Source organism: Lampris incognitus, chromosome 5 (assembly GCF_029633865.1).
Source record: "Lampris incognitus isolate fLamInc1 chromosome 5, fLamInc1.hap2, whole genome shotgun sequence".
Taxonomy (NCBI): Eukaryota; Metazoa; Chordata; class Actinopteri; order Lampriformes; family Lampridae; genus Lampris; species Lampris incognitus.
This window is the reverse complement of record NC_079215.1, coordinates 67055949-67081213: the sequence shown is the minus strand read 5'-3', so window position 1 is coordinate 67081213 and position 25265 is coordinate 67055949. Positions and strand designations below refer to the sequence as shown.

Sequence of the window (25265 nt, the reverse complement as noted above, 5' to 3'; positions counted from 1 at the left end):
GAATTATGGCCTAGATGGCCTTTCACATATTTGTGTTAGTGTCTTACCTGTCTTTTGAAATTGGAGCTACCAGTGGGGCATACCAGTTCACTCCAACCTCACAGTGGGCATCAAGATAAATCAGCACCTAAAAAGTTCCCCACAGAAAAGCAGGTGTGAGTAAACTCTTCTCTGTGCAACACTGGCATCAGTGTCATTTGACTTTACCCATGCACATCTCTATTTTGGTGTTCGCTGAATTGGCTGAACTTAACTTCCTGTAGGTTCGTGACTACCCTATGAGCTGGCATCATTTAGCATCTCTTCCTTTTTACACTGTTGCAATGTTACAATTTCATGTAGCAGACGCTTTTATCCAAAGCGACGTACATCTGGGAGTTAATACAACACACGCATGGATCTAGTCAGGACACAACAACGCAATTAAGTGCCAAAAAACTAGGGTCAAGTCTCATAGGACATAGGTGTCAACAAGCAGTGCACAAAGGCAATGCATAGGGTGCATAGAAGTGGGTTTTTTTTGTTTTTGTTTTTTTAATAATACCATCAGGTGTGGAGGTGTTGGAATAAGAGCTGGTCTTTAGTTTCTTCTTAAAGATGCAGAGGGACTCTGCGGATCGAATGGAGTTTGGTAACTCTTTCCACCACCGGGGAACTACAGAACAGAAGAGTCTGGCTAGTGACTTAGGGCCCTGTTGGGGTGGAAGTGCCAGGCGCCTTACATTGGCAGAGTGTAGTGAGCAGGAGTGTAGACCTGAATGAGGGAGTTCAGGTAGGTGAGAGCCGTTTTAGTTGCGGTTTTGTAAGCGAGCATCAAGGTTTTGAATTTGATGCGGGCAGCTACTGGGAGCCTTTTTTTAAATTATAATTCATCCGGAATTATGAACAACACAGCATAAACAGGTAAGAGTCTACCTTACCCCTGGTTCAAATACAGATGTGGTCATGATTAAAATTACCCACGGGCATCAGAATTAACTCAATGTACCATCATTTCAGACAGAATTTGTACTGGCGGAGTGCAACAAAAGTGCTCAAATGTTTGTACTGGATAGAATAACATCTCAGGGAAATAAGAAAAATTACCAACCACCACACCTAGTCTTTCTAGTAGTAGTAGTAGTAGTAGTAGCATCAGCAGTAATAGTAGTAGTACAGTAGTTAGCACTAGTAGTAGCAGCAGCAGCAGCAGCAGTAATAGCAGTAGTACAGTAGTTAGCACTAATAGTAGCAGTAGTAAGACTTGGTTCATTTAGAGTGAGAGGACGCTGGCGTGTATGTCACCGCTTCTCAATCTGAATCAGTTTGTGCTTTCGTTGCACGTAGGCTCTGTTATGGATTGTTAACTCTCTGTCACAACCTATTTTATCCCAACATTTTTTAGTTTTTGTATTGCCAACAGTTGATCATTGTGCACCTGCAGCTTGTTTACTCACCTACTCCACTGACCAACTGTTAGTCTGCTTGCATGCTAGCGATCCACCGGCTTACCCCACAAACCGTGGATTGTCCCCTCTGGTACACCCTGACTGGACTATTCTGTGCCACTATCTCAGGACTATCCCCGACCTCTCTTTTGGACCCGTCATCCTGTTTTGGCTTCACTGCTGTGCCGCTGCTGTGGTCCAGGGCTGAATGCCTCCTCTATGGCTACTGGCTTCAGTAGCTAGCTGCTGCACCTCTGTCGCTGATATGGCGTTCATAAAATACTTTGCATTGGAACATCCAAACCTCAGTCGCCACATCACTCCTACCTGCCTCGCTGACACCACTCCCCCCGGACTCTTGCATCGCCCCCGCTATGTCCACAGGGCCTCCCGATGTAAGATTGTTTACTCTGATCATGCTATTCCATCTGTGCTGTCTGACCGGCGTTCTATCACACTGCGATGTCAATGTCATCACAACAAACTCTGGCACTCTGAAGCCCCTGGTTTATGTTGACAGTGTTACTCCTCCCACAGGGCCTGCCTCAGTATCTATGAATGACACTGCAACATTCATGCTACTGAACACTTGCTCCTTAAACAATAAAGTACTACTCATCCATGACATCATCATGGACAGGAAAATTTACTTTCTATGCCTAACTGAGACATGGCAAAATCAGAAGGACTTCATGACACTAAATCAAGCCACGCCCCCAGGCTATGTGTACATACAGAAACCTTGCTCCATGGGTTGTGGTGGTGGGCTAGCTATTAAACATGAGCTGACATTCTGGTTAAAGAACTTTCAGTACTAAATGTCTCCTCATTTGAGTGTGTTGCCTTCACACTAGCTGGGTCAGCACAGCTTCAGATGGTCCTCGTTTACCGCCCACATAAAGCCTCCACTACCTTCATGTCTGAGCTATCTGAGCTACTCACCTTTGTCTGCTCTATGTCTCCATCTACACTCCTGTTAGGTGACTTCAATATCCATGTGGACTCCAGTAGTTGCACATTTATTGTTGAATTCCCGTCATTACTGGACTGCTTTAACTTCAAACAGCATGTTCAAGGTCCCACCCATTCCAAAGGTCACACTCTGGATCTGGTGTGCTCTACTGGTACAACTCCACTACATTTGAAATGCCTGGACCTTGTGGTATCCGACCATCATGCCATCCACTTTGCTGTTCCTGTCCTCCTATGCAGGCAGCACACTAAACGTACCATCAGATTCAGGAACATCAAGACAATGAGTGCACCAGCCCTGACCAACATGCTAGTGTCCAATCTAACCTCAGATCCCCCCCGACACTACGATGAATGGTGTGGTAGGCCACTACAACGCAGCCTTATTTGACTCTCTTGCCCCCCTCAAAACCCAGTCTGTCTCCTTCTCCCATCCTGCCCCCTGGTTCACCTCTGAACTCCGCATCATGAAGGCCACTGGTCATCGACTGGAGAGGCTCTATAAAAGGTCTGGCCTCCCTGTCCACCTTGAGACCTTTAAAGATCATGTGAAGACCTATAAAGAAGCTCTCTCCCAGGCCAAAATGCATTACTAATACATGCATTACTAACACACAATCATTGGCAACCAGCAAAATCACCCCAAATGCTATTCTCCACCATCAACCGACTACTTCACCCCCTTGATGCCCCCCACCCTTCAGGTGCCCCTGACCTCTGAACCAAGTTATCGGATTTCTTCCAGGCCAAAGTGGATTCTATCCACCAGCAGCCTCTGGTACCTGCCCCCCCCCCCCGCATGCACCTCAGTTGCAGGATGTTGTTCCCCCATGCTGTATGCCTACCTAAGTGCTGCCTCTCCTCTTTCTCCCCTGTGGATGCTCCTCAAGTTGCTAAGTTGGTTACCATGGCCAAGGCTTCCACCTCTTCCCTGGACCCCATGCCCACCATCCTGGTCAAGGCATGTTTACCTACCCTGTGTCCCATAATTGTGGACATTATCAACTCCTCTTTGGAATCTGGCATGATACCCTCCATCTTCAAAAAGGCTGCAGTCACCCCCATCCTCAAAAAGCCAGGCCTGGACCAAGATGACCTCACTAACTACCGGCCGATCTACAACCTTCCACTTCTCAGTAAAATCCTGGAAAGAGTAGTTGCTGCCCAACTTCATCAGCACATGTCCAACCATGAGCCCTATGAGCCCCTCCAATCTGGCTTCAGAGCACGGAGACTGCCCTTATCAAAATCACCAATGACCTTCTCATTGCTGCTGATTATGGCCACATCAGTATTCTCATCCTCCTGGACCTCTCTGCAGCCTTGGACACCATTTCCCCACACCATTCTTCTCAACCGCTTATCTGAATACTTAGGCCTCACTGGCGTACCTCTCTCGTGGTTCCAGTCATATCCCACCAACAGGAAACAGTTTGTCACCACCAGAGGCTCCAGTTCCACCCTAGCCCCAGTCAACCAAGGCGTGCCACAAGCCTCTGTGCTAGGACCCCTCCTCTTTACTATCTACATGCTCCCCCTTGGTCAGATCATCCACCAACACGGTTTAAGTTTCCATTGCTACGCTGATGACACACAGCTTCATCTCAGCACTAGACCATCTTCTCAGTTCCCCCCACAATCCTTTGTTAACTGCCTCCGCCAAATAAAAATCTGGACGTCATCAAATCTACTCAGGCTAAATACCAATAAGATTGAGCTCATAGTTGTGGCTTCTAAGGTGCTAGTCCGAAAGGTTGGAGATCTTCTCGACGTGGATGGCTGCTCCATCTGCTCACCCCAAGAAGTCCACAACCTTGGTGTCATTATGGATTCCACCCTCTCATTCCAGTCAGATCTCAAATCTGTCACCAAATCTGCTTTCTTTCACCTCAAAAACATCTCCAGACTCTGGTCATTACTCTCAGACTCTGTGGCAGAGACCCTCATCCATGCCTTCATCATCTCCCATCTGGATTATTACAATGGAGTCCTGTCTGGGATAACTAGCAAAGCCCTAGAGAGGCTTCAGTATGTGCAGAATTCAGCTGCCAGGGTGCTCACCCACACCAAGAATTGGCAGCACATCACTCCCACCCTTGCACACCTTCACTGGCTCCTGGTCAAAACCTGCATTTCTTATAAAATCCTTCTCTTCACCGATAAATCCCTCCATGCCCATCCCCCCCAGTACCTATTAGACCTCCTCACCCCCTATATTCTGTCCCGGAGTCTGCGGTCCGCAGACACGAGCCTGCTTTCCATCCCCCACACCAGCCTGCGGACTTTTGGGGATAGAGCCTTTAGTGTGGCAGCCCTCACCCTTTGAAACTCTATTTCAGCAGAGATCCGCAACGCTGCTTCTTTGGACAATTCAAGACTACTGAAAACCTACCTTTTTACTAAGGCCTATGTTCTGTAGTCTTTTGATCTTTGTTTTAATCCCTTTTTTTTTCTTATCTAGTGTAAAGCATCCCTGGGTTCCTTGGAAGGCGCTATACAAAACTAAGCTGTTGTTGTTGTACATCAGTTAGTAGTAGTAGTAGTAGTAGTAGCAGCAGCAACAGCAGCATACCTGTCCTTTAGTTGCCTTGTTGGCTCCTATGCTCCTGGCCTGGATTAGGCCCTCCCTCTTGTCATTTCTGAAAAGTTTGACCAGACCATTCCATTGTTTGATGTACTCCTCCAATCGCTCCTTTAAATGGACTACATATAAACAGAAATGCACAGATAGATACACACAAATACAGATGCACATATGTACAAAAACATCCCTATGAACACTGTTTAATGATTTGTTCCCTTGCCAAGCTGATTTCTTCAAAATAAATCATGACCGCCTCCACTACCTATGAATAACTAGCCCTGCAGATCTAAAGCCTCTCTTATTGGAGGCTGGAATAACTGGAACAACAGGTGACTGCAATGAGCTACCTGACAGAATAGAAAACCAGAAGTAGTGGTGGCACCTGATGACAGGATTGAGAACCACTGATGTAATATGGTGACAAGTCTATTTCATTTCCATTGGATCTCTGGGACTTGGTGTGTTATTGTAATTAACACAGTAACAAAGGGTAGTAAAGGCCAATGTCCACAAGTGGGGGCAACGCCCGCCTGTTTCATGATTGTAACATCCACCAAAGTTATAGGTGATTGAGCAATGCATCAAGTGAAATATGTATAAATTTTAAAAATGTTTTCTTGTCATTTCTTGCCTGTTAAGTTTCCACTGTGGGAGAGAGGTCAAACAAACAAGATGTCAAACCTTTAAATCAAAGGGCGAAGATGCCTGCTATAGAAACTAAACTGAAGAGTAAAAGAGCCCAAGCAGGTCCTCTGAGTACAAGTACATGCTGCAATTACCCTAGTCCCTTTACTCTATAGTGTAAAAACACTTTTTGAGAAAAGTACCATCAAACAAATGTGTAAAACTGGTCACCAAGTGTAGTTTGGGAATACTGCGTCTTGAAGACTAAATTATACTTTTAATGTTTAAAAACACTGATTCTGACTTGGACATTTGTTCAATAAAGGTGTTGTTGATTACTTGCACTGCTGAAAGTTAAAGCTATTAGGCCCCACTTAGCAAGCACTGGATTATTTCTGTTGCCATTTCATACTGATGTTTGACTTGAAATGCAGTTCGGATACAATATTTGCACTGAACATTTTGACTGCATCTGGCTCACCACCTGTAAAAAGCAGTTGTATAGCTGCCAATTATTACAATGGAAAATGAATCATAATTTTGTAGGTTTCTTATCTGGAAAAAATTAGCATATTGTGAGTTGTTCAATGTTGCACATAGCTACATTCTTTTATTGTATCATCGTTGTAAAACGCACAACTAGCATGGTACGATTATTTGCACTTCTCTAGTTCCCGGATGACAAATTTGTCATCCTTGTTTTCAAAGGAGTATTTTATCAATCAAACTTGAGAGAACTATACTGATCTGACCTCTGATCATTGACGACACCACCAGCAGGGTCATCATCCAAAAAAAGGTGAATGGTTAGCTTGTTAAAACACAACATATGGGATGCCAGCGGGCTTATCGAGTAGTGATCCAAGACGTTCTTATGTTAACAAATAAATAAATAGTGTTTTATATATATATATATATATATATATATATATATATAATATACATATATATATATATATAATATACATACACACACACACACACATATATATACACACATACACACACACACACACACACATTTCTTTCATCTCACTCCAGTCTCATGTGTATTAGCCCAAAGGGCTGCGTTTTAGCTCTGCCATGCTTTCAGTGGACATTAGCCTCAAGCTAACAGAAAAAAAGAATGTCAGAAAGTGGCTTTAATGGAGGAACAAAAAGTCATTATCAGCCAACTGCAACCAACCTAGCGCTGATAAGTGCTTTGAAAAACCTTTATGCCCACTGCAAGGTGTTTTCTACTATTGTGTCCAAATTGTGTGTATGTCTGTAAAATTCATCACGCGTGTCCAGTGTTGCGTGTGTCCATTCTACCTTTGTTACTGAAGTCGTCAATCAGCACTATCTCAGCCAGATATTTTCTTGGTGTTCTTTTGATGACGCTGTGGACGGTCCTCAACAACGTAGACCAGCCCTCATTATGGAAAACTATCACCACGCTGGAGGTCAGCAGTCGGTCATCATAGTGCCAGTACTTACACCTGCAGGGGGCGGAGAGAGGGCAAACAAATCAGAGAGAATGCAGAGCAAAACACTGTTAGAAGAATGGAAGACACTACAATCCATATAAGACCATCATATAAGACCATCAAAAACCCACTGGACGCTTCCATTACCCAACAAGAAGCAAAAGAGAAAATGCAATCACTTAAAACTAAAAAAAAAAAGAAAAAAAAAGAAAAAGCATCCGACATTGACAGCTGCGTTAATGAAACGCTGAAAAATTCCAGTTCCAAATTTCAACCGGCCAAAATAATTAGTAGCCTTTTTTGAGCCATACATACGTTTTCGGTACATAAATGACAGAATAAGGTATTGTGCTGAATAAACGCTTTTAAAAATGTGACAAGAGCAGATCTGAAGCAAAAATATTTTTATGTATAATTAGTCAATGGTTAAACGATAAAATGTTACAAGTATGATTTCATGTTTTATTTGCAGTATTATTATAACTACTCGAGTGCTCTACATGCCCATCCCTAGTCCCAGACTACTTCTCACTCTACAGCAGCCACTCTCTTTGCACTCTCCATGAAGTCTGGCCTCCTGCTCCTGACAGTCTTGATGCCACAGATCAAGAGCACTGGCTGGGTCATACTCCCTGATCTCAGGAGATGACAGCTGCACCATCAGTAGATCCGAGAGTGTGACTGAGTTGAGGTTGGACCGCCAATCAGTTTTAACCTGTTTCATGGTGTTGAAGCTAGCACACAGCTAACATTAGTGATAATTAGGTGTCACATACTAGAGCTGGCTGGCTAACGTTAGCTACAGCCAGCGCTTTGTTTACGCTGTATAAGGATATTTTGAGATGACAACTAAATTCGCTTACTTCGCACATCCATTCGAAGTCAGAGAGTGGTCTCGCCTTCTTGCCAATGGCCTGCACAGTCCTAAACATGTTCTGCATTTTCATGCTGGTCTGCTCGGACATGGCTATTAGCGCCTTTACGGAGGATGTTGCAAGGAGAGGCTCCGATTGAGCCCGAGAGGCATTCATACAGGTAATGTGACATCTGGGGGTCTCATGTTCCTTGATGTTTTCTACCTAAATTTATTTCTGATTTTTCCCTTTTTTTCTCCCAATTTAGTGGCCAATCGATCCCTATTTTAGTTCAAACACCCACCCTCGTACTGCATGCGTTCACCAACTGCATCTCTCCGGCCGGCAGTCTCGAAGGAGATGCCTCCCCACTTTCGTGACAAGGCGAATCCAGGCCGAACCACTGCTTTTTCCTCCACACACACAGAGATGCATCCATGTGATGAACACAAGCCAACTCCGCCCCCCTCCCGAAGACAGCGTTGCCAATTATTGCTGCTTCATCGAGTCCGGCCATAGTCGGATCTGACGAGACCGAGGCGCGAACCTCGGTCCCCAGTGGTTAACTGCATCGACACAAAGCCGATGCTTAGACCGCTACACCACTGCGGCAATGTTCCTTTATGTTTTCTACCTTCATTATGTTGTTACCGATGACAAATGAATTGCTATGGTTTTTGGCAACCTGGCGACAGACGGAGCAACTCATTATCACGGTCTGTGCGTTATACTCCAGCCAGCCTCTCGCAGCTCTTTTATCGTCACACCTCCACTTTTCACTAAACTTTCTTTTTTTCGGTTTGGTGGTGATGGTGGCTTCTTCCTCCTCTTCGGGGCTTGGTTGTCTTTTTGATGGTGGTTTTGCGCCTTCTAATTATCGCCACATAACTGGTGTTGCTCGCTAACGTTAGTTAAAAGAATAGAGTAGGCCAGTACCGAGTCTGATGGGTGCTGCTGTCGTTGTTCCTCTCGAGTGTGTGTGTGTAATGTTACCTGCCAGTAGCGTCTAGCAACATTCTAATGCACTCGGGGTAGGCTTCTGAGGTTTACTCGCCAATCAGAAAATCTACTCGCATTTGGCAGGTGGCGAGTGTTAAGTTGGGCCCTGACAGAAACCCAACTATCCAGGGCTGAACACAACCAGGCTTCCAAACAGGACTGGACCAGATGTTGTTTATTTTCATAGAACTAAGAGAAGAACCTGAGTCCGTATTACCAACCCATGCTTTCAATCTTCTTTATTACATTCACGTGTGACTATGAAAAGAATCTGTAGGGAAACAAGTCTGATGTACACATCATATGACCTGGATGAATCACATTTACATAAAACTCTTTACAGAATATAAAAAACCCTACCAATTAACCTCACTCGGGTCAAATGTGGGTCCAAAACAAGTCAGACAAACTACTGAATTTAACGCAAGTGAAGAAAAGGCAAAGGCACAATTATGACAACTGAAAAAGTTTTTCCTTTTTAAAGTCAGGTAGGAGTTGTCCATTACACCTTTGTTAACATAATAATCAGTCATTAACCAACGATTCAATGTCTTCATTCATAATTAGACTGGTGTGCACGAGACTGAAGAGACAGTCATCCCCAGCACTGACGTCATCATAACCCGGCCATATCCAGTCATAATACATCCTGTCATACGACATCCGGTCATATTACATTCTGTTATACTACATCCTGTCATACGACATCCGGTCATATGACATCCAGTCAAACTACAGGTCGTCTGTCTCCACAACTACTCCGACAACAATGTGTGTGTGACATTGTTGTGTAAGAAGTGGGGTTGCTGTGAAGCGTCTAGTGTGTTGGTGTAGTGTTGTGTGCCTGTCACGTGTCACTCTCAACCTTCACCGCTGGCTAGCAGAAATGCGAACAGGAGAGCCGAGCACATAAGTCTCTCCCTGTCAGTAAATAGCCTCTACAACAGCAAGTCCTATCTAGCGCCTCCTCGTGGCGACACACGGTAACTGGTTACACCTTGGACCCTGGCTGAACTACAAGGGACTCGGAGGAGATCCGGCCCCTAGACGTGTGGTACGCAGGCCCACCGGTGTGTGGACATTCCCTGATGCCCACGAACTAGCCCCAGGTATGGGTTAAATAGTGCCACCTAGTGGATACCTCGGGAGAGGAATAGGCTACGGGAGTAAAACCCTACACAACATCAACGTCCACAGTGTTGTTGTTTTTCTTGCCCTTTTATATGTGTTTAAGTGGGAAAGTACTGCTGGTGGCATGTGTGGCTGCTGCTTCTCCCTCTCGTAGCCCCCTTCCCATCCACTCCTATAGGTTGTGTTGCGTTTATCTGTTGTCTTGTTTCACCCCGTTTATTGTAAAGCCACTTTGAGTGTTAGAAAAGCGCTATATCACATTGATTTATTATTATTATTATTATTATAACAAACAAGGAGGACACAAACTGGTATCCAGTACACGTCAGACCAGGTAAAAGAACTGGATGTCACACCTGCATGACTCATCCCAACTATGTCTTTGACAAAACAGCACATCACGCCACCAATCTGTGAAACAAAATGAATCCTTGCTGACAATGTGTGTGTGTGCGCTTTACTTGTCTGGTAACAATGCAGGGATCTAAGTTGTATCATACTGACAAGATTCCAATTTACGCTGATAGACTCGAGTATTATCACGCTATCTTTTTGTTTTTCTGCTGATCCAATGCAGGGGCACCATAGCCAGAGGTGAAGCTTCTGAACAGGCAAGCAGGCAACTGCTTGGAGCCCCAGGCAGTAGGGGGCCCTCGAGGACTGACAGAATTTACTCCAAAGCAGTGACCGCAACCCCCCCCCCCGCCTTAAAACAACTAATGGACGATTTGCAATGACATGACATCACAGTAGGAAACCTCCCTTGTAGGGGCCCCATGTCATTCACGTTGCAAAGGCACTGCCCGCTCTCTTCGAAAGTGAAAGTTACTCCCAGCATCCACACCAAGAGATGTCAACGAAGGAATATTAAGAGGCGTTATCCCTCGGGAGCAGAAAAGACGAGAAAAAAGAGGAGGAGGAAAAAAGAAAGAAAGACAGTGGTAAGTGGAGCAGAAAAGCTACTGATATGCAGATAACTGAATGCTGTTTAGTATAGCCATAATGGGTGAGATACTTGAATAACTCTTCAGCTAGCTAGCAACGGTGTCACGTTTTTTGTTAGTTAACCTAGCTAGCTAATAGTAAAGGAAAGGAACACTCAATTAGCGTTTTCTCATGTTTTTCACACTAACTTTTTGTTGGTGTCAGATTATTTATAACATAATGGCGATGAATGCCGGTTGGGGGGCCCCTCCTCAGAATTTCTGCCTAGGACCCAAACAGACCTTAGCATTGCCACTGACCATAATCACTAGCCCTGGTTCCTATTCACCACTTATTTTCACTCATTCAAATTCTGTCAAGTGCATCAGAGGTCTGGTGAACCCAGCCACAGAGGATGAAAGGAAGGGCATCCGGTGTAAAATCTTTACCAAATCAAATATGCGGATCATAAATCAGATTTTCATACTGGATCGGTCAAGGCCCGGGTTACCAATGACCGCCACCGGTACTGTTGCCCAGCAGGGTGCCGGTGGAAACTATGCTACTGTTGGGTGAAGGAGAGGGGAAAGGCATGTCCAGAGGGAGCGGAAGAGGAGGAAGGGTAGGAGTGTGGAGGTGAGAGTCAGAACTTTGAATGTTGGCACTATGACTGGTAGAGAGAGCTGGCTGATATGATGGAGATGAAAGGTAGGTATACTGTGTGTGCAAGAGACCAAGTGGAAGGGGAGTAAGGCCAGGAGCATCGGAGGTGGGTTCAAAATCTTCTATCATGGTGCAAATGGGAAGAGAAATGGGGTAGGGGTAATGCTGAAGGAAGAGTATGTCAAGAGCGTGTTGGAGGTGAAGAGTGTCGGACAGAGTCATGACTATGAAGCTGGAAATCGAAGGTGTGATGATGAACGTTATCAGCACACATGCCCCACAAGTTGGGTGTGAGATGGAAGAGAAAGAAGAATTCTGGAGTGAGTTGGATAAAGTGGTGGAGAGGGTACCCAAGGAGGAGAGAGTGGTGATTGGAGCAGACTTCAATAGGCATGTTGGTGGAGGAAACGGATGTGATGAGGAGGTGACGGTAGGTATGGTGTCAAGGAGAGAAATGTGGAAGGACACATGGTGGTGGATTTTGTGAAAAGGATGGAAATGTCTGTGGTGAATACATATTTGAAGAAGAGGGAAGAACACAGGGTGACGTATAAGAGTGGAGGAAAGTGCACACAGGTGGACTATGTAGAAGGCGCAATCTGAAAGGGTTTAGAGACTGCAAGGTGATAACAGGGGAGAACGTAGCTAGGCAGCATCGGATGGTGGTCTGTAGGATGACTTTGGAGACCAAGAAGAGGAACAGAGTGAAGGCAGAGCCGAAGATCAAATGGTGGAAGTTGAAGAAGGAAGACTGTTGTGTGGAGTTCAGGGAGGAGGTAAGACAGGCACTGGGTGGTAGTGAAGAGTTGCCAGATGGCTGGGCAACCACTGCAGAAATAGTGAGGGAGACAGCTAGGAAGGTACTTGGTGTGTTATATGGACAGAGGAAGGAAGACAAGGTGACTTGGTGGTGGAATGAGGAAGTACAGCAAAGTATACAGAGGAAGAGGTTGGCAAAGAAGAAGTGGGATTGTCAGAGAGATGAAGAAAGTAGACAGGAGTACAAGGAGATGCAGCGTAAAGTGAAGAGAGAGGTGGCAAAGGCGTATGGTGAGTTGTATGAGAGGTTAGACACTAAGGAAGGAGAAAAGTACTGATTGGCTAGACAGAGGGACCAAGGTGGGAAGGATGCGCAGCAAGTTAGGGCAATCAAGGATAGACATGGAAATGTGCTGACAAGTGTGGAGAGTGTGTTGAAAAAGTGGAAGGAGTACTTTGTGGACGGCTGATGAATGAAGAAAATGAGAGAGAGAGAGGGTTGGATGATGTGGGGATAGTGAATCAGGAAGTGCGGTGGATTAGCAAGGAGGAAGTGAGGGCAGCTATGAAGAGGATGTAGAGTGGAAAGGCAGTTGGTCCAGATGACATACCTGTGGAGGCATGGAGGTGTTTAGGAGAGATGGCAGTGGGGTTTTTAACTAGATTGTTTAACACAATCTTGAAAAGTGAGAGGACGCCTGAGGAGTGGAAAAGAAGTATACTGGTACCAATTTTCAAGAACAAGGGCGATGTGCAGAACTGTAGCAACTACAGAGGTATAAAGTTGATCAGCCACAGCATGAAGATATGGGAAAGAGTAATAGAAGCTAGGTTAAGAGGAGAGGTGATGATCAGCAGCAGCAGTATGGTTTCATGCCATGAAAGCGCACCACAGATGTGATGTTTGCTTTGAGAATGTTGATGGAGAAGTATAGAGAAGGCCAGAAGGAGTTACACTGTGTCTTTGTGGAGTTAGAGAAAGCATATGGCAGGGTGCCGAGAGAGGAGGTGTGGTATTGTATGAGAATGTCGAGAGTGGCAAAGAAGTATGTACAAACCCCAATTCCAATGAAGTTGGGACGTTGTGTAAAACGTAAATAAAAACAGAATACAATGATTTGCAAATCTTTTTCGACCTATATTCAATTGAATACACTACAAAGACAAGATATTTAATGTTCAAACCGATAAACTTTATTTTTTTTTGCAAATATTCACTCATTTTGAATTTGATGCCTGCAACACGTTCCAAAGAAGCTGGGACAAGAGCAACAAAAGACTGGGAAAGTTGAGGAATGCTCAAAAAACACCTGTCTGGAACATTCCACAGGTGAACAGGTTAATTGGAAACAGGTGAGTGTCATGATTGGGTATAAAAGGAGCCTCCCCGAAAGGCTCAGTCGTTCACAAGCAAGGATGGGGTGAGGTTCACCACTTTGTGAACAACTGCATGAGCAAATAGTCAAACAGTTTAAGAACAACGTTTCTCAACGTACAATTGCAAGGAATTTAGGGATTTCATCATCTCCAGTCCATAATATCATCACAAGATTCAGAGAATCCAGAGAAATCTCTGCACGTAAGCGGCAAGGCCCAAAACCAATATTGAATGCCCGTGACCTTCGACCCCTCAGGCGGCACTGCATTAAAAACCGACGTCATTCTGTAAAGGATGTTACCACGTGGGCTCAGGGACACTTGGGAAAACCATCGTCAGTTAACACAGTTGGTCGCTACATCTACAAGTGCAAGTTAAAACTCACCCATGCAAAGCGAAAGCCAGATATCAACAACACCCAGAAATGCCGCCGGCTTCTCTGGCCCGAGCTCATCTGAGATGGACTGACGCAAAGTGGACAAGTGTGCTGTGGTCTGACGAGTCCACATTTCACATTGTTTTTGGAAATCATGGACGTCGTGTCCTCCGGGCTAAAGAGGAAAAGGACCATCCAGACTGTTATCAGCGCAGAGTTCAAAAGCCAGCATCTGTGATGGTATGGGGTGTGTTAGTGCCCATGGCATCATGGGTAACTTGCACATCTGTGAAGGCACCGTTAATGCTGAAAGGTACATACAGGTTTTGGAGCAACATATGCTGCCATCCAAGCGACGTCTTTTTCAGGGACGTCCCTGCTTATTTCATCAAGACAATGCCAAGCCACATTCTGCACATGTTACACCAGCGGGGCTTCGTAGTAAAAGAGTGCGGGTACTGGACTGGCCTGCCTGCAGTCCAGACTTGTCTCCCATTGAAAATGTGTGGCGTATTATGAAGCGCAAAATACGACAATGGAGACCCCGGACTGTTGAGCAACTGAAGTCGTACATCAAGCAAGAATGGGAAAGAATTCCACCTACAAAGCTTCAACAAGTAGCGTCTTCAGTTCCCAAACGCTTATTGAGTGTTGTTAAAAGGAAAGGTGGTGCAACACAGTGGTGAACATGCCCCCGTCCCAGCTTCTTTGGAACGTGTTGCAGGCATCAAATTCAAAATGAGTGAATATTTGCAAAAAAACAAAGTTTATGTGAATATGTAAATGAAGAAATCATACAAATCACAAATAACATAATTCACTGTGCAAACAAAGCTTCTATATGGCTCCTTTTACTTTATGCTGGTTATAGGCCATGGGGTTTTAGTGTCTGATAGGGAATTTAGTCCTAAAGCAAGTTCAAGTCTGCGTGGGTGATAACATGTGGCAGGGTTGATGAAAGAGTCAGGGAGCTAGGAGCATAAATGTTTGAGAAGTGTCAATGAAAACCGCTGCACTTTGCCAGTGCTTTCATATCAAAGCCCAGACTGTCTGAGCTCCAGTCCTTTCACAGTTTGCAACTAATCGCAGGATTTAAGTTTCTGAACTCTGAATGCAACTTAACAGATGTAAATGAAGAATGTTTTGAAAAAGCAGGAAAAGATAAAAATCTGTGTTAGGTAGCGGGATGAAACTAGCCACATGCGCTCGCTCCTGTTAGCACCACTGCATTGCACTATGGGAGAAGTCTGCTGTTAGTCTGCTGATGGCGGTGGGTTGCTTCTGTATGGAAACCATGTCACGCCTGCCGGCTGACACGCAGACCCCTGACAGTGTTTCTATGTAATGACCTGAGACTACGTTGTCTCTGATGTCACCTCATTCCCCAGTCTTCCAGTCGCTCCCATTGGATCAGATCAATGGATCAGAGTTCTAACACAGTACAGAGTGACTTGACCTCTCCCTGAGCTGCATATATACCACAGGAGGAAATAGCTATAAGCCTTATCACCACAAATCAGATAGCTCTTTTCAGGCAATACAGGTTGCTTACTAAATGTTATCTTTACCATCTTATTACAACGAGTAGTGTCTGCGGTGATTTCATAATAAACATAATCTCAGGGTGTGTCGGCCCTGTGATGGCCTGACAGCCTGTCCAGGGTGTCTCCTCGACTGCCGCCCAATGACTGCTGGGATAGGCTCCAGCATCCCCGCGACCCTGACAGCAGGATAAGCGGCTTGGATAATGGATGGCTGTTTAACACATCCCATCCCACACACCCGATGAAATTGCATATTTAAATTCTGGATATAGTATATTTTTTTGAAAGAGCACAAGTTCACATTCTACCGGCCAAATACTCTTCCCTATTCAGCTGCATTATGGAGCAGCTGATGTCATAATGACATGACAGTAAATGTATGGTGTGAAAAAGTAACTACTACTACTACTTTCGGCTGCTCCCGTTAGGGGTCGCCACAGCGGACCATCCGTTTCCATCTCTTCCTGTCTTCTGCATCTTCCTCTGTCACACCAGCCACCTGCATGTCCTCCCTCAGCACATCCATAAACCTCCTCTTTGGCCTTCCTCTTCTCCTCTTCCCTGGCAGCTCCATATTCAGCATCCTTCTCCCAGTATACCCAGCATCTCTCCTCCACACATGTCCAAACCATCTCCATCTTGTCTCTCTTGCTTTGTCTCCAAACCGTCCAACCTGAGCGGTCCCTCTAATATACTCGTTCCTAATCCTGTCCTTCTTCATCACTCCCAATGAAAATCTTATCATCTTCAACTCTGCCACCTCCAGCTCACCTCCTGTCTTTTCATCAGTGCCGCTGTCTCCAAACCATACAACATAGCTGGTCTCACTACCATCTTGTAAACCTTCCCTTTAACTCTTGCTGGTTCCCTTCTGTCACACATCACTCCTGACACTCTTCTCCACCCACTCCACCCTGCCTGCACTCTCTTCTACACCTCTCTTCTGCACTTCCCGTTACTTTGTACAGTTGACCCCAAGTATTTAAACTCATACGCCTTCGTCACCTCCACTCCTTGCATCCTCATCATTCCACTGTCCTCCCTCTCATTCACACATATGTATTCCATCTTGCTGCTACTGACCGTCATTCCTCTTCTCTCCAGTGCATACCTCCACCTCTCCAGGCTCTCCTCCACCTGCACCCTACTCTCACTACAGATCACAATGTCATCTGCAAACATCATAGCCCACGGAGACTCCTGCCTGATCTCGTCCATCAACCTGTCCATCACCATAGCAAACAAGAAAGGGCTCAGAGCCGATCCTTGATGTAATCCCACCTCCACCTTGAACCCATCTGTCATTCCAACCACACACCTCACCACTGCCACACTGCCCTCATATATATCCTGCACCACTCCTACATGGTTCTCTGCAACTCCCGACTTCCTCATACAATACCAAACCTCCTCCTTCTCAAAGCAAACATCACATCTGTGGTGCTCTTTCATGGCATGAAACCATACTGCTGCTCGCTAATCATCACCTCTCCTCTATTATACAAAAATAGCAACTCATCGGAAAAAGCAAGCTTGCTCCCCATTCGCTGAAGCTCAAAATAAACAGAGGCGTGATGATATGAAGGTGATTACAATACAGGATGGAAACTGGTGTAACTAAATGTAGGGATTCACTGGGTTTGTGTGAAAAGCAGCTTGACAGGTAAAAGGTGGAATTGACTTGATGCAAGGAAAGGATGCTTTTTAACAATCCCGGGATTTGAAACTCGGGAAGAAGAAGAACAGGAGAGGTGTGTATACTGACATGGCCTCCAACTCAGCAGTGAGGCTACATTTAACAAGCAAGATGGGTGTGTTTTTAAAACGTAATAGAAATAGAAATTCCAATCTTAGGGTAAAGAGCTCTTGCACATACTGCTGCCCCTCGCCGCAGGGTGGGAGGTTCTTCTGCAGTTGTCCAAATCAAGACTCAGGTCAAACGCTGAACACTGAAAATGAGCTCAAAGTGGTAATCTCAACAAAGCACTCCACCGTAAAGCAAGCCCAATCCATTCACTGAGAGCAATACAGGAGGAGGGATTCATCAAGCAGATGATATATTGCAGGCAAGACATATATTATAGTTTTTGAAAAAACCTGCAGTTTAAGAAGTTGATTACTTCTTAAGCAATAAACTGGTGTTTAAAGTTTATTTTAAAATTTACTGAAAAAAATGAGTGCCCTACTTAGCTTGCTGCCACCGCGACCCGACACCGAAGAAGAGGCTGATGAGGAATGAATGAATTTTTGACAGCATACTACATCAGTGCCTAAAACAGCTTGAGAAATATGTTGTAACTTCTAATATATTTGACATCACTGCGGAAGGCACTCGCCTTTTATATATGCGTGTTCTTTTTCAGTAAAGCATAAACTAAAGTCGCTCCTTTCTAATTGTGCAGAGTGAAAAAACCCTCCTCTGAAGACATCATGACTGACATTTAATAAACAGAGGAAGTCAGTGCAGGGTGCATGGGGAGCCTTAACAAAGAGGGACTGAATGAAAAGGCTTGGTCTCCATTAGTCAGACTATCTCCACACCACACTTCAGCAGCACTGTACTAGCACAGGAGAAGTCTGGCAGAACCCGTTACCCTTCTGGAACAGGTGAAAACACCTTCTGGTTTTTTTGGATTTCTTTAACCAATCAGACCTGTCAAGGGCTGGGGGGGGGGTTATTGTGGGGTTAGAATGAGAAGCAAGAATGTCCCTTTCAGACAATACATTTTCTAAACATTCTTTGAGTAGCTTTAAATTGCTGCATGCAAGTCCTCATGAAGGTTTTTCATAATGACAATGTAGCTCGCTAGCTCGAGCGTTTGTCATTGTTTGCTGCTCACAGGACAGTTTGAAAACGGAAAAACAAGGTAGCGAAATACCGACTGAAACAGTGGCACAAATGGGAAGACACACGAGTGCAAAAGGAGACCCTGATGAAAGGCAAATGCATGCATGCATGAATAATTTCCTTCAGTAAGAGGCTAGCGATCGCTTGAATTTGATCTTTTCTAATTTTGAGATACATACAGTGCATCCGGAAAGTATTCACACCCCTTCACTTTCCCCGAATTTTGTTATGTTACAGCCTTATTCCAAAGTGGATTAAATTCCTTTTTTTTCCTCATCAATCTACAAACAATACCCCACAGTAACAAAGTGAAAAAGGTTTTGTAGAAATTTTTGCAAATTTATTAAAAATAAAAAACTGAAATATTGCATGTACATAAGTATTCACACAGTTTGCTATGACGCTCAAAATTGAGCTCAGGTTCATCCTGTTTCCACTGATCATCCTTGAGATGTTTCTACATCTTGATTGGAGTCCACCTGTAGCAAATTCAATTGATTGGACATGATTTGGAAAGGAACACACCTGTCTATATAAGGTCCCACTGTTGACAGTGCATGTCAGAGCAGAAACCAAGCCATGAAGTCAAAGGAATTGTCTGTGGACCTCCGAGACAGGATTGTATTGAGGCACAGATCTGGGGAAGGGTACAAAAAAATGTCCACAGCTTTGAAGGTCCTGAAGAGCACAGTGGTCTCCATCATTCGTAAATGGAAGAAGTTTGGACCCACCAGGACTCTTCCTAGAGCTGGCTGCCCAGCCAAACTGAGCAATCGCGGGAGAAGGGCCTTGGTCAGGGAGGTGACCAAGAACCCGATGGTCACTCTGACAGAGCTTCAGCGTTCCTCTGTGGAGATGGGAGAACCTTCCAGAAGGACAACCATCTCTGCAGCACTCCACCAATCAGGCCTTTATGGTAGAGTGGCCAGACGGAAGCCTCTGCTCAGTAAAAGGCACATGACAGCCCGCTTGGAGTTTGCCAGAAAGCACCTAAAGGACTCTCAGACCAGGAGAAACAAGATTCTCTGGTCTGATGAAACCAAGATTGAACTCTTTGGCCTGAATGCCAAACGTCACGTCTGGAGGAAACCAGGCACCTCTCATCACCTTGCTAATACCATCCCTACAATGAAGCATGGTGGTGGCAGCATCATGCTGTGGGGATGTTCTTCAGCGGCAGGAACTGGGAGACTAGTCAGGATCGAGGGAAAGATGAATGGAGCAAAGTACAGAGAGATCCTTGATGAAAACCTGCTCCAGAGCGCTCAGGACCTCAGACTGGGGCGAAGGTTTACCTTTCAACACGACGACCCTAAGCACACAGCTAAGACAACGAAGGAGTGGCTTCGGGACAAGTCTGTGAATGTCCTTGAGTGACCCAGACTTGAACCCCATTGAACATCTCTGGAAAGACCTGAAAATAGCTGTGCAGCGACACTCCCCATCTAACCTTACAGAGCTGGAGAGGATCTGCAGAGAAGAATGGGAGAAATACCCCAAATATAGGTGTGCCAAGCTTGTAGCTTCGTACCCAAGAAGACTTGACGCTGTAATCACTGCCAAGGGTGCCTCAACCAAGTACTGAGTAAAGGGTGTGAATACTTATGTACATGCAATATTTCAGTTTATTATTTTTAATAAATTTCTACAAAACCTTTTTCGCTTTGTCATTGTGGGGTATTGTGTGAAGATTGATGAGAAAAAAAAGGAATTTAATCAATTTTGGAATAAGGCTGTAACATAACAAAATGTGGGGAAAGTGAAGGGGTGTGAATACTTTCCGGATGCACTGCATATCACATACAGGCAGACATTTCTAGATGTGATAAATTTGTATAACAGTAAACGTAAACAACTACAAGGTAACGACAGCTAAATGATTACAAATGAATTAACATAAATTTAATGAAAAAAAATCTATACATGATGCAAGATTGTGTCATAGTGACATTACGACTTACTCCTCATGCCGGAGGTCATTAATGGTCCGATCCAACGAGATCATGTCACTAGCCACCATGTTGAAGCCAAACTCTTTAACCGAGTCCTGGACGGCGTCTTTGTACTCTGGCCCAAGGACAAAGGACTTGGCCGCCTCTCCTGGACCGTCTGGAACCCCTGGAGGCTCAGGTTCCTTCGGCTCAAAGTTCCCAGGGATTCCTCTTTTTAGGACTGGGCTAGTGTAGGGGTTCGAATGAGGCTTGAATGTAATATACTGCTGCTGGATCACCTGCTTCTGATTTGGGTTTTGGTTTTGTATCTGGGGATGCTTGACCCCTTCAAATGGGAACAGATAAAAACAGGTTATGAGCGGATATCCAGTGTACAAAAGTGCATTTGAATAATGCACAAAATTACAATAAACAATTTCTCCTTTTGACCGCAAACATCCATACGAGTAATATTTAATCATACTGTTGTTCTGTACGAGTGTGAGGCTTGAAGCTTGTTGGAGGCTTCGGTATATTTATCAGCACGTGTCTGTTATACTCGCTAATAATGAGACACATTTGTTGTTCACCATGAGGAAGGGCTACATTCTGAGATGTAATAATCTTTCTCTACTTAATAAACTCTAAAAAAACCCTCATTGTTTTACTTTTTACGATCACCTAAAGGTTTGCAACCTACAGAAGCAAAATTTGTTCCAGAGGCACCTTGTCTTTACACAAACACTCGGCAGCCAACACTTGTGCCGTTTGGCCCGAGATGTTGTTTTTGATAACTCATGTTGCTAACTCGAAAACAAAACCTAACATGCAATTAAAAATCACAAATCTATATAAATACTTGCATATATAAAGAGGACTTTAGACTTATTTACAGGGTGAAGACATACCATCTAACCTACTGACTCACACACCCTCACACACCTACATGCAAATACTTTTGAGTCATCTTTGGATTGTTTTCAAACGCAGGTATTTTGATGTAAAACCTGTCAGCCACATAAAGCATACCACGATGGCCCAGGCCCAAGCACAACATTTTGGATTCAGATCCAGCACTAGATCTCTGCTGCATGTCTTCCCTTCTCTCCATCACCCCCATCCATACTCAGTTTTTCTTCACCATTTCACCCAGTGTTGACAAAACAAAAAAACAAAAAAATCTCGTGAAAAAATGTTCCCTTTAAATGAACATAACAAAACCTTAATTGTTCTCTTGACGATACCGATTCCCATTAAACTACAAAAATCACATTTTTTGTGCTCACATCTTTGGAAAGAAACCCTTCATGGTTGTACGGTATAAATAATATGGGGAAAAAAACTCCTTTGTGTGTTGTCAGTGTCTGTCTCACCATGTTTGAGTCTGACGGAGTTCAAGTCAACCTCCACTCCCTCGACGTGAGGCCAGGGAACAACGGGTCTCAAGTGTTCAGGCTCACCTCGAGGCAGCACACCGTCATCCTTTGGAAGAGATATGATAGCATTAACATTTAGCAGTACACATCTTTTCATTGGGTCGAGTACCAATTTGAGTATATTAGTATGGCACAGCAGTATTTAATTATGTGCCAGATGGGGGTGTGTGTACGCAGGTTGTCTTTCCAACCAAACACGCTGAGGGTGTGTTGATCTGTGAAATCTGCAAGGTGAGAATGGAGAGATTTGTTCCACGACCCCGAGCTGGATGCACTGGGTACAGGTGGACAGTCATCTGTATAGGTCTGGGAATTGGGACACATTAAGAGCCCCATTAACAAACCTTTGTGTGTGTGTGTGGACATGCCCACAGGGTGTTGTGATGCGTCTAGTGCAGCAGTGTGTGGTTGGAGGGAAGGTGCATGTGTTCTTCCAACCCGCTTGTGTCCTTCCTGCCCTTAGCTTGCTGCCGCTGGCTAGCCTTTGTGGCGAATAGGGAAGCGTCCTAGCGTGTAAGCCTTCCCTTGCCAGTACACAGCCTCTCCTTCACCAAGACTCCTGCCAGGCCTCCCCGTGGCCACACGTGGTAACTGGGGTCTTGCGGCCCCAGGCTAACTTGGCAGGGGATCTCGGAGCAGCAGTGGGCCCCAGAGATATGGTGTGCAGGCCCACCCTGGTGGACACGCCCTGGCACCTATCAACCACTGCCCCGCTGCCTTGTGGGTGAGTCTGGAAGACATAAGGCTAAGGGAGCTTACCCCAACAGAAAAGCAAGCTGTGGCGGCACGCTTCGAGGCGGTTTCCGAAAAACTGGATTTCCGGCAGCCCCCCGCAGTTGTGTGGAGGTGCCGGTCGTCTAGGGATCCCCCTTGCCATCGGAACCATCTCCTCTACTATCAAGTCATGTGGCGTTGGGAGAAGCGCCCCACCCCCCATGCCACTTTAAAAACCATCTCTGCTGCGCAGGTATCTTCTGCTATCTGAGTCCTCAAAGGACCCACAGATAGAAGAAGATGGTCATCATCGGGCACCATGGACAACCAGCAAGCAAGCGTGTGTGTGTGTGTGTGTGTGTGTGAGGGGGGGGCAGTGTTCATTCTGCTATGCAGAGGCGCTTCCGGCCCGAGTCCTCCTCAGGTGAGCAGGAGTTGCTTGTGATTGTTGTTTGGCTGATTTAGTTCTCCTCCCACATTGTGCCTCATGTCAAGGCTGGAATGCACCTCAAAGCAGCTGCCTGAACGTTGTATGGGCGCGGTGGTTAAAAGCGCCGGTGAACAGCCTGAGTAACTCGCAAACCGGTCCTATCTGACGTGAAGGGGCTCTTCCGGTTTGGCCGCGCGCTTGGCTGAGGAGTGACGACATACGCGGATGCGACTCCGGATTTGGCGTGGGCGGGTCCGGCTCTAAGCGGTAATGGCGAGGCGGCGGACCGCTCTCGGGGTTAACGAGGAGCAGGGCAACTGTAAAGATGCGCTTCGAGTACTGCCGGGAGGGGGGGGGGCGGGGGGCACACATCTCCACCACGCTCCGCTGCTTAACGCGGATGACGTCCGCCTGGGACAGTCAGCTAGTCGACCGGTCTCCATGACAACCAGCTAGCCGGCGTCGCTAGCGAGAGAACCGGGGGAACGGTTAAGAATAAACCCCCCCGTTTGCTTTCGTTGCTTTGCTAAAAGGAGCGTCGAACTACGCTGAAGGCGTAGGAAATCACCCCCTTTTTAAGATGGCAGCGAGGAGGAGGTGGTGGTGGTGTGCCAGCCAGCGTCCTGTAACGCTGCATGGACCAGCGAGCTTGCGGCTGCGGGGCTCGGTCTGGCCGCCGCTCGGACCTGGTTTCCTTCATGGCGAGAGAGAGAGAGACGACGACGTGACGGACCGGGGGGGGGGGGGTAGCCGGGAGCTTCTTTCACTCACCCTTTTCCCAAAAGGGTCGTGTTCGTCGGGTTTCGGCGAGAGGGACGACCACAGCAGCACCAGACCCAGGAAGGTCCCGATCACAACCAAACTCCGCAAAGTAAATCCAACTCTGAACCTCATGTCGACCGCTCTTCCAGGGCAGACCGGCGGCTCGGCAAGGCGGGTGGCACACCTTTGCTGTACGCGGGCTACCGTCGCTAAATAAGCGGGCTGGCTTGGGACGGGAACCCCCTGCCAACACTGCCCGTGTCCTCCGAGTGGACGCCTCAAACTTCACAAAACCTCCTGCACTCCAAACGCACACTCTCCGCTGCGCCTCACACGACGCGCTTACGTCCCACCGCGTTCTTCTTCCGCCTTCGCGCTTCTTCTTCGTCGTCGTCGTCTTCCGCTTCTTCTGTGGTTTTTTTATACGGCGGTCGGCAGACGACTTCGCGGCGCGCCACTGCCACCAGCTGAGCCGGAGGATGTACCGAAACGCATGTCTCATAAAACACGCAGAAAACTAGCTCCGGGTCACGTATCTAGACTTAACTGCGACCCTGAGAGCAGGATAAGCGGTTAGGATCATGGATGGGAGGATGAAATAACTAAAGTGAACTTAAAGAACACGTGCATAAGTTTGTCAAAATCAATATCTTTCATACAACTTTACTGCTCAATGACCCCTGAAATCTTTTTCCCCTATACCAAACGCCCCATCAATACATGTCACACCATATCAGCCTGCTTGCAACAATTATACCTCCCTTTAGGGTGTTTTCTTCATAATGAATTAAAATATAGTTTATCACAGAACGTTGAATCAGTTCATCTGGACACAACGTTTATTGAGAGAAACGCTTCACCACTCGTCTAAGTGACTTCTTCAGTCTCACCTGACTACAGCTACTCCACCCTTATAAACAATACAGTGACTGCAGGTACCCCACCCTTATAAACAATACAGTGACTGCAGGTACCCCCACCCTTATAAACAACACAGTGACTGCAGGTACCCCCACCCTTATAAACAATACAGGGACTGCAGGTACCCCCACCCTTATAAACAATACAGTGACTGCAGGTACCCCACCCTTATAAACAATACAGGGACTGCAGGTACCCCCACCCTTATAAACAACACAGTGACTGCAGGTACCCCACCCTTACAAACAATACAGGGACTTCAGGTACCCCACCCTTATAAACAATACAGTGACTGCAGGTACCCCACCCTTACAAACAATACAGTGACTGCAGGTACCCCACCCTTACAAACAATACAGGGACTTCAGGTACCCCACCCTTATAAACAATACAGTGACTGCAGGTACCCCACCCTTACAAACAATACAGTGACTGCAGGTACCCCACCCTTATAAACAATACAGTGACTGCAGGTACCCCACCCTTATAAACAATACAGTGACTGCAGGTACCCCCACC

At 45.8% G+C, this 25265-nt stretch overlaps 1 protein-coding gene across 2 annotated transcripts in view; it reads right to left on the bottom strand.

The window, feature by feature from the left end:
• Window positions 1-24171, bottom strand: part of galnt7 (UDP-N-acetyl-alpha-D-galactosamine: polypeptide N-acetylgalactosaminyltransferase 7) — a 43138-nt gene extending 18967 nt beyond the window's left edge. For both annotated transcript variants that reach the window (XM_056280920.1, XM_056280919.1), the window contains exons 1-6: window positions 23835-24171; window positions 21857-21965; window positions 20514-20829; window positions 6922-7088; window positions 4972-5102; window positions 48-127 (exon numbers count right to left, since the gene is read on the bottom strand). In XM_056280920.1, coding sequence (XP_056136895.1) covers window positions 48-127; window positions 4972-5102; window positions 6922-7088; window positions 20514-20829; window positions 21857-21965; window positions 23835-23957 — 926 coding nt within the window. In that variant the 5' untranslated portion in view covers window positions 23958-24171. The remainder of the gene's footprint in view (window positions 1-47; window positions 128-4971; window positions 5103-6921; window positions 7089-20513; window positions 20830-21856; window positions 21966-23834) is intronic.
• Between the last annotated feature and the right edge of the window lie 1094 nt (window positions 24172-25265).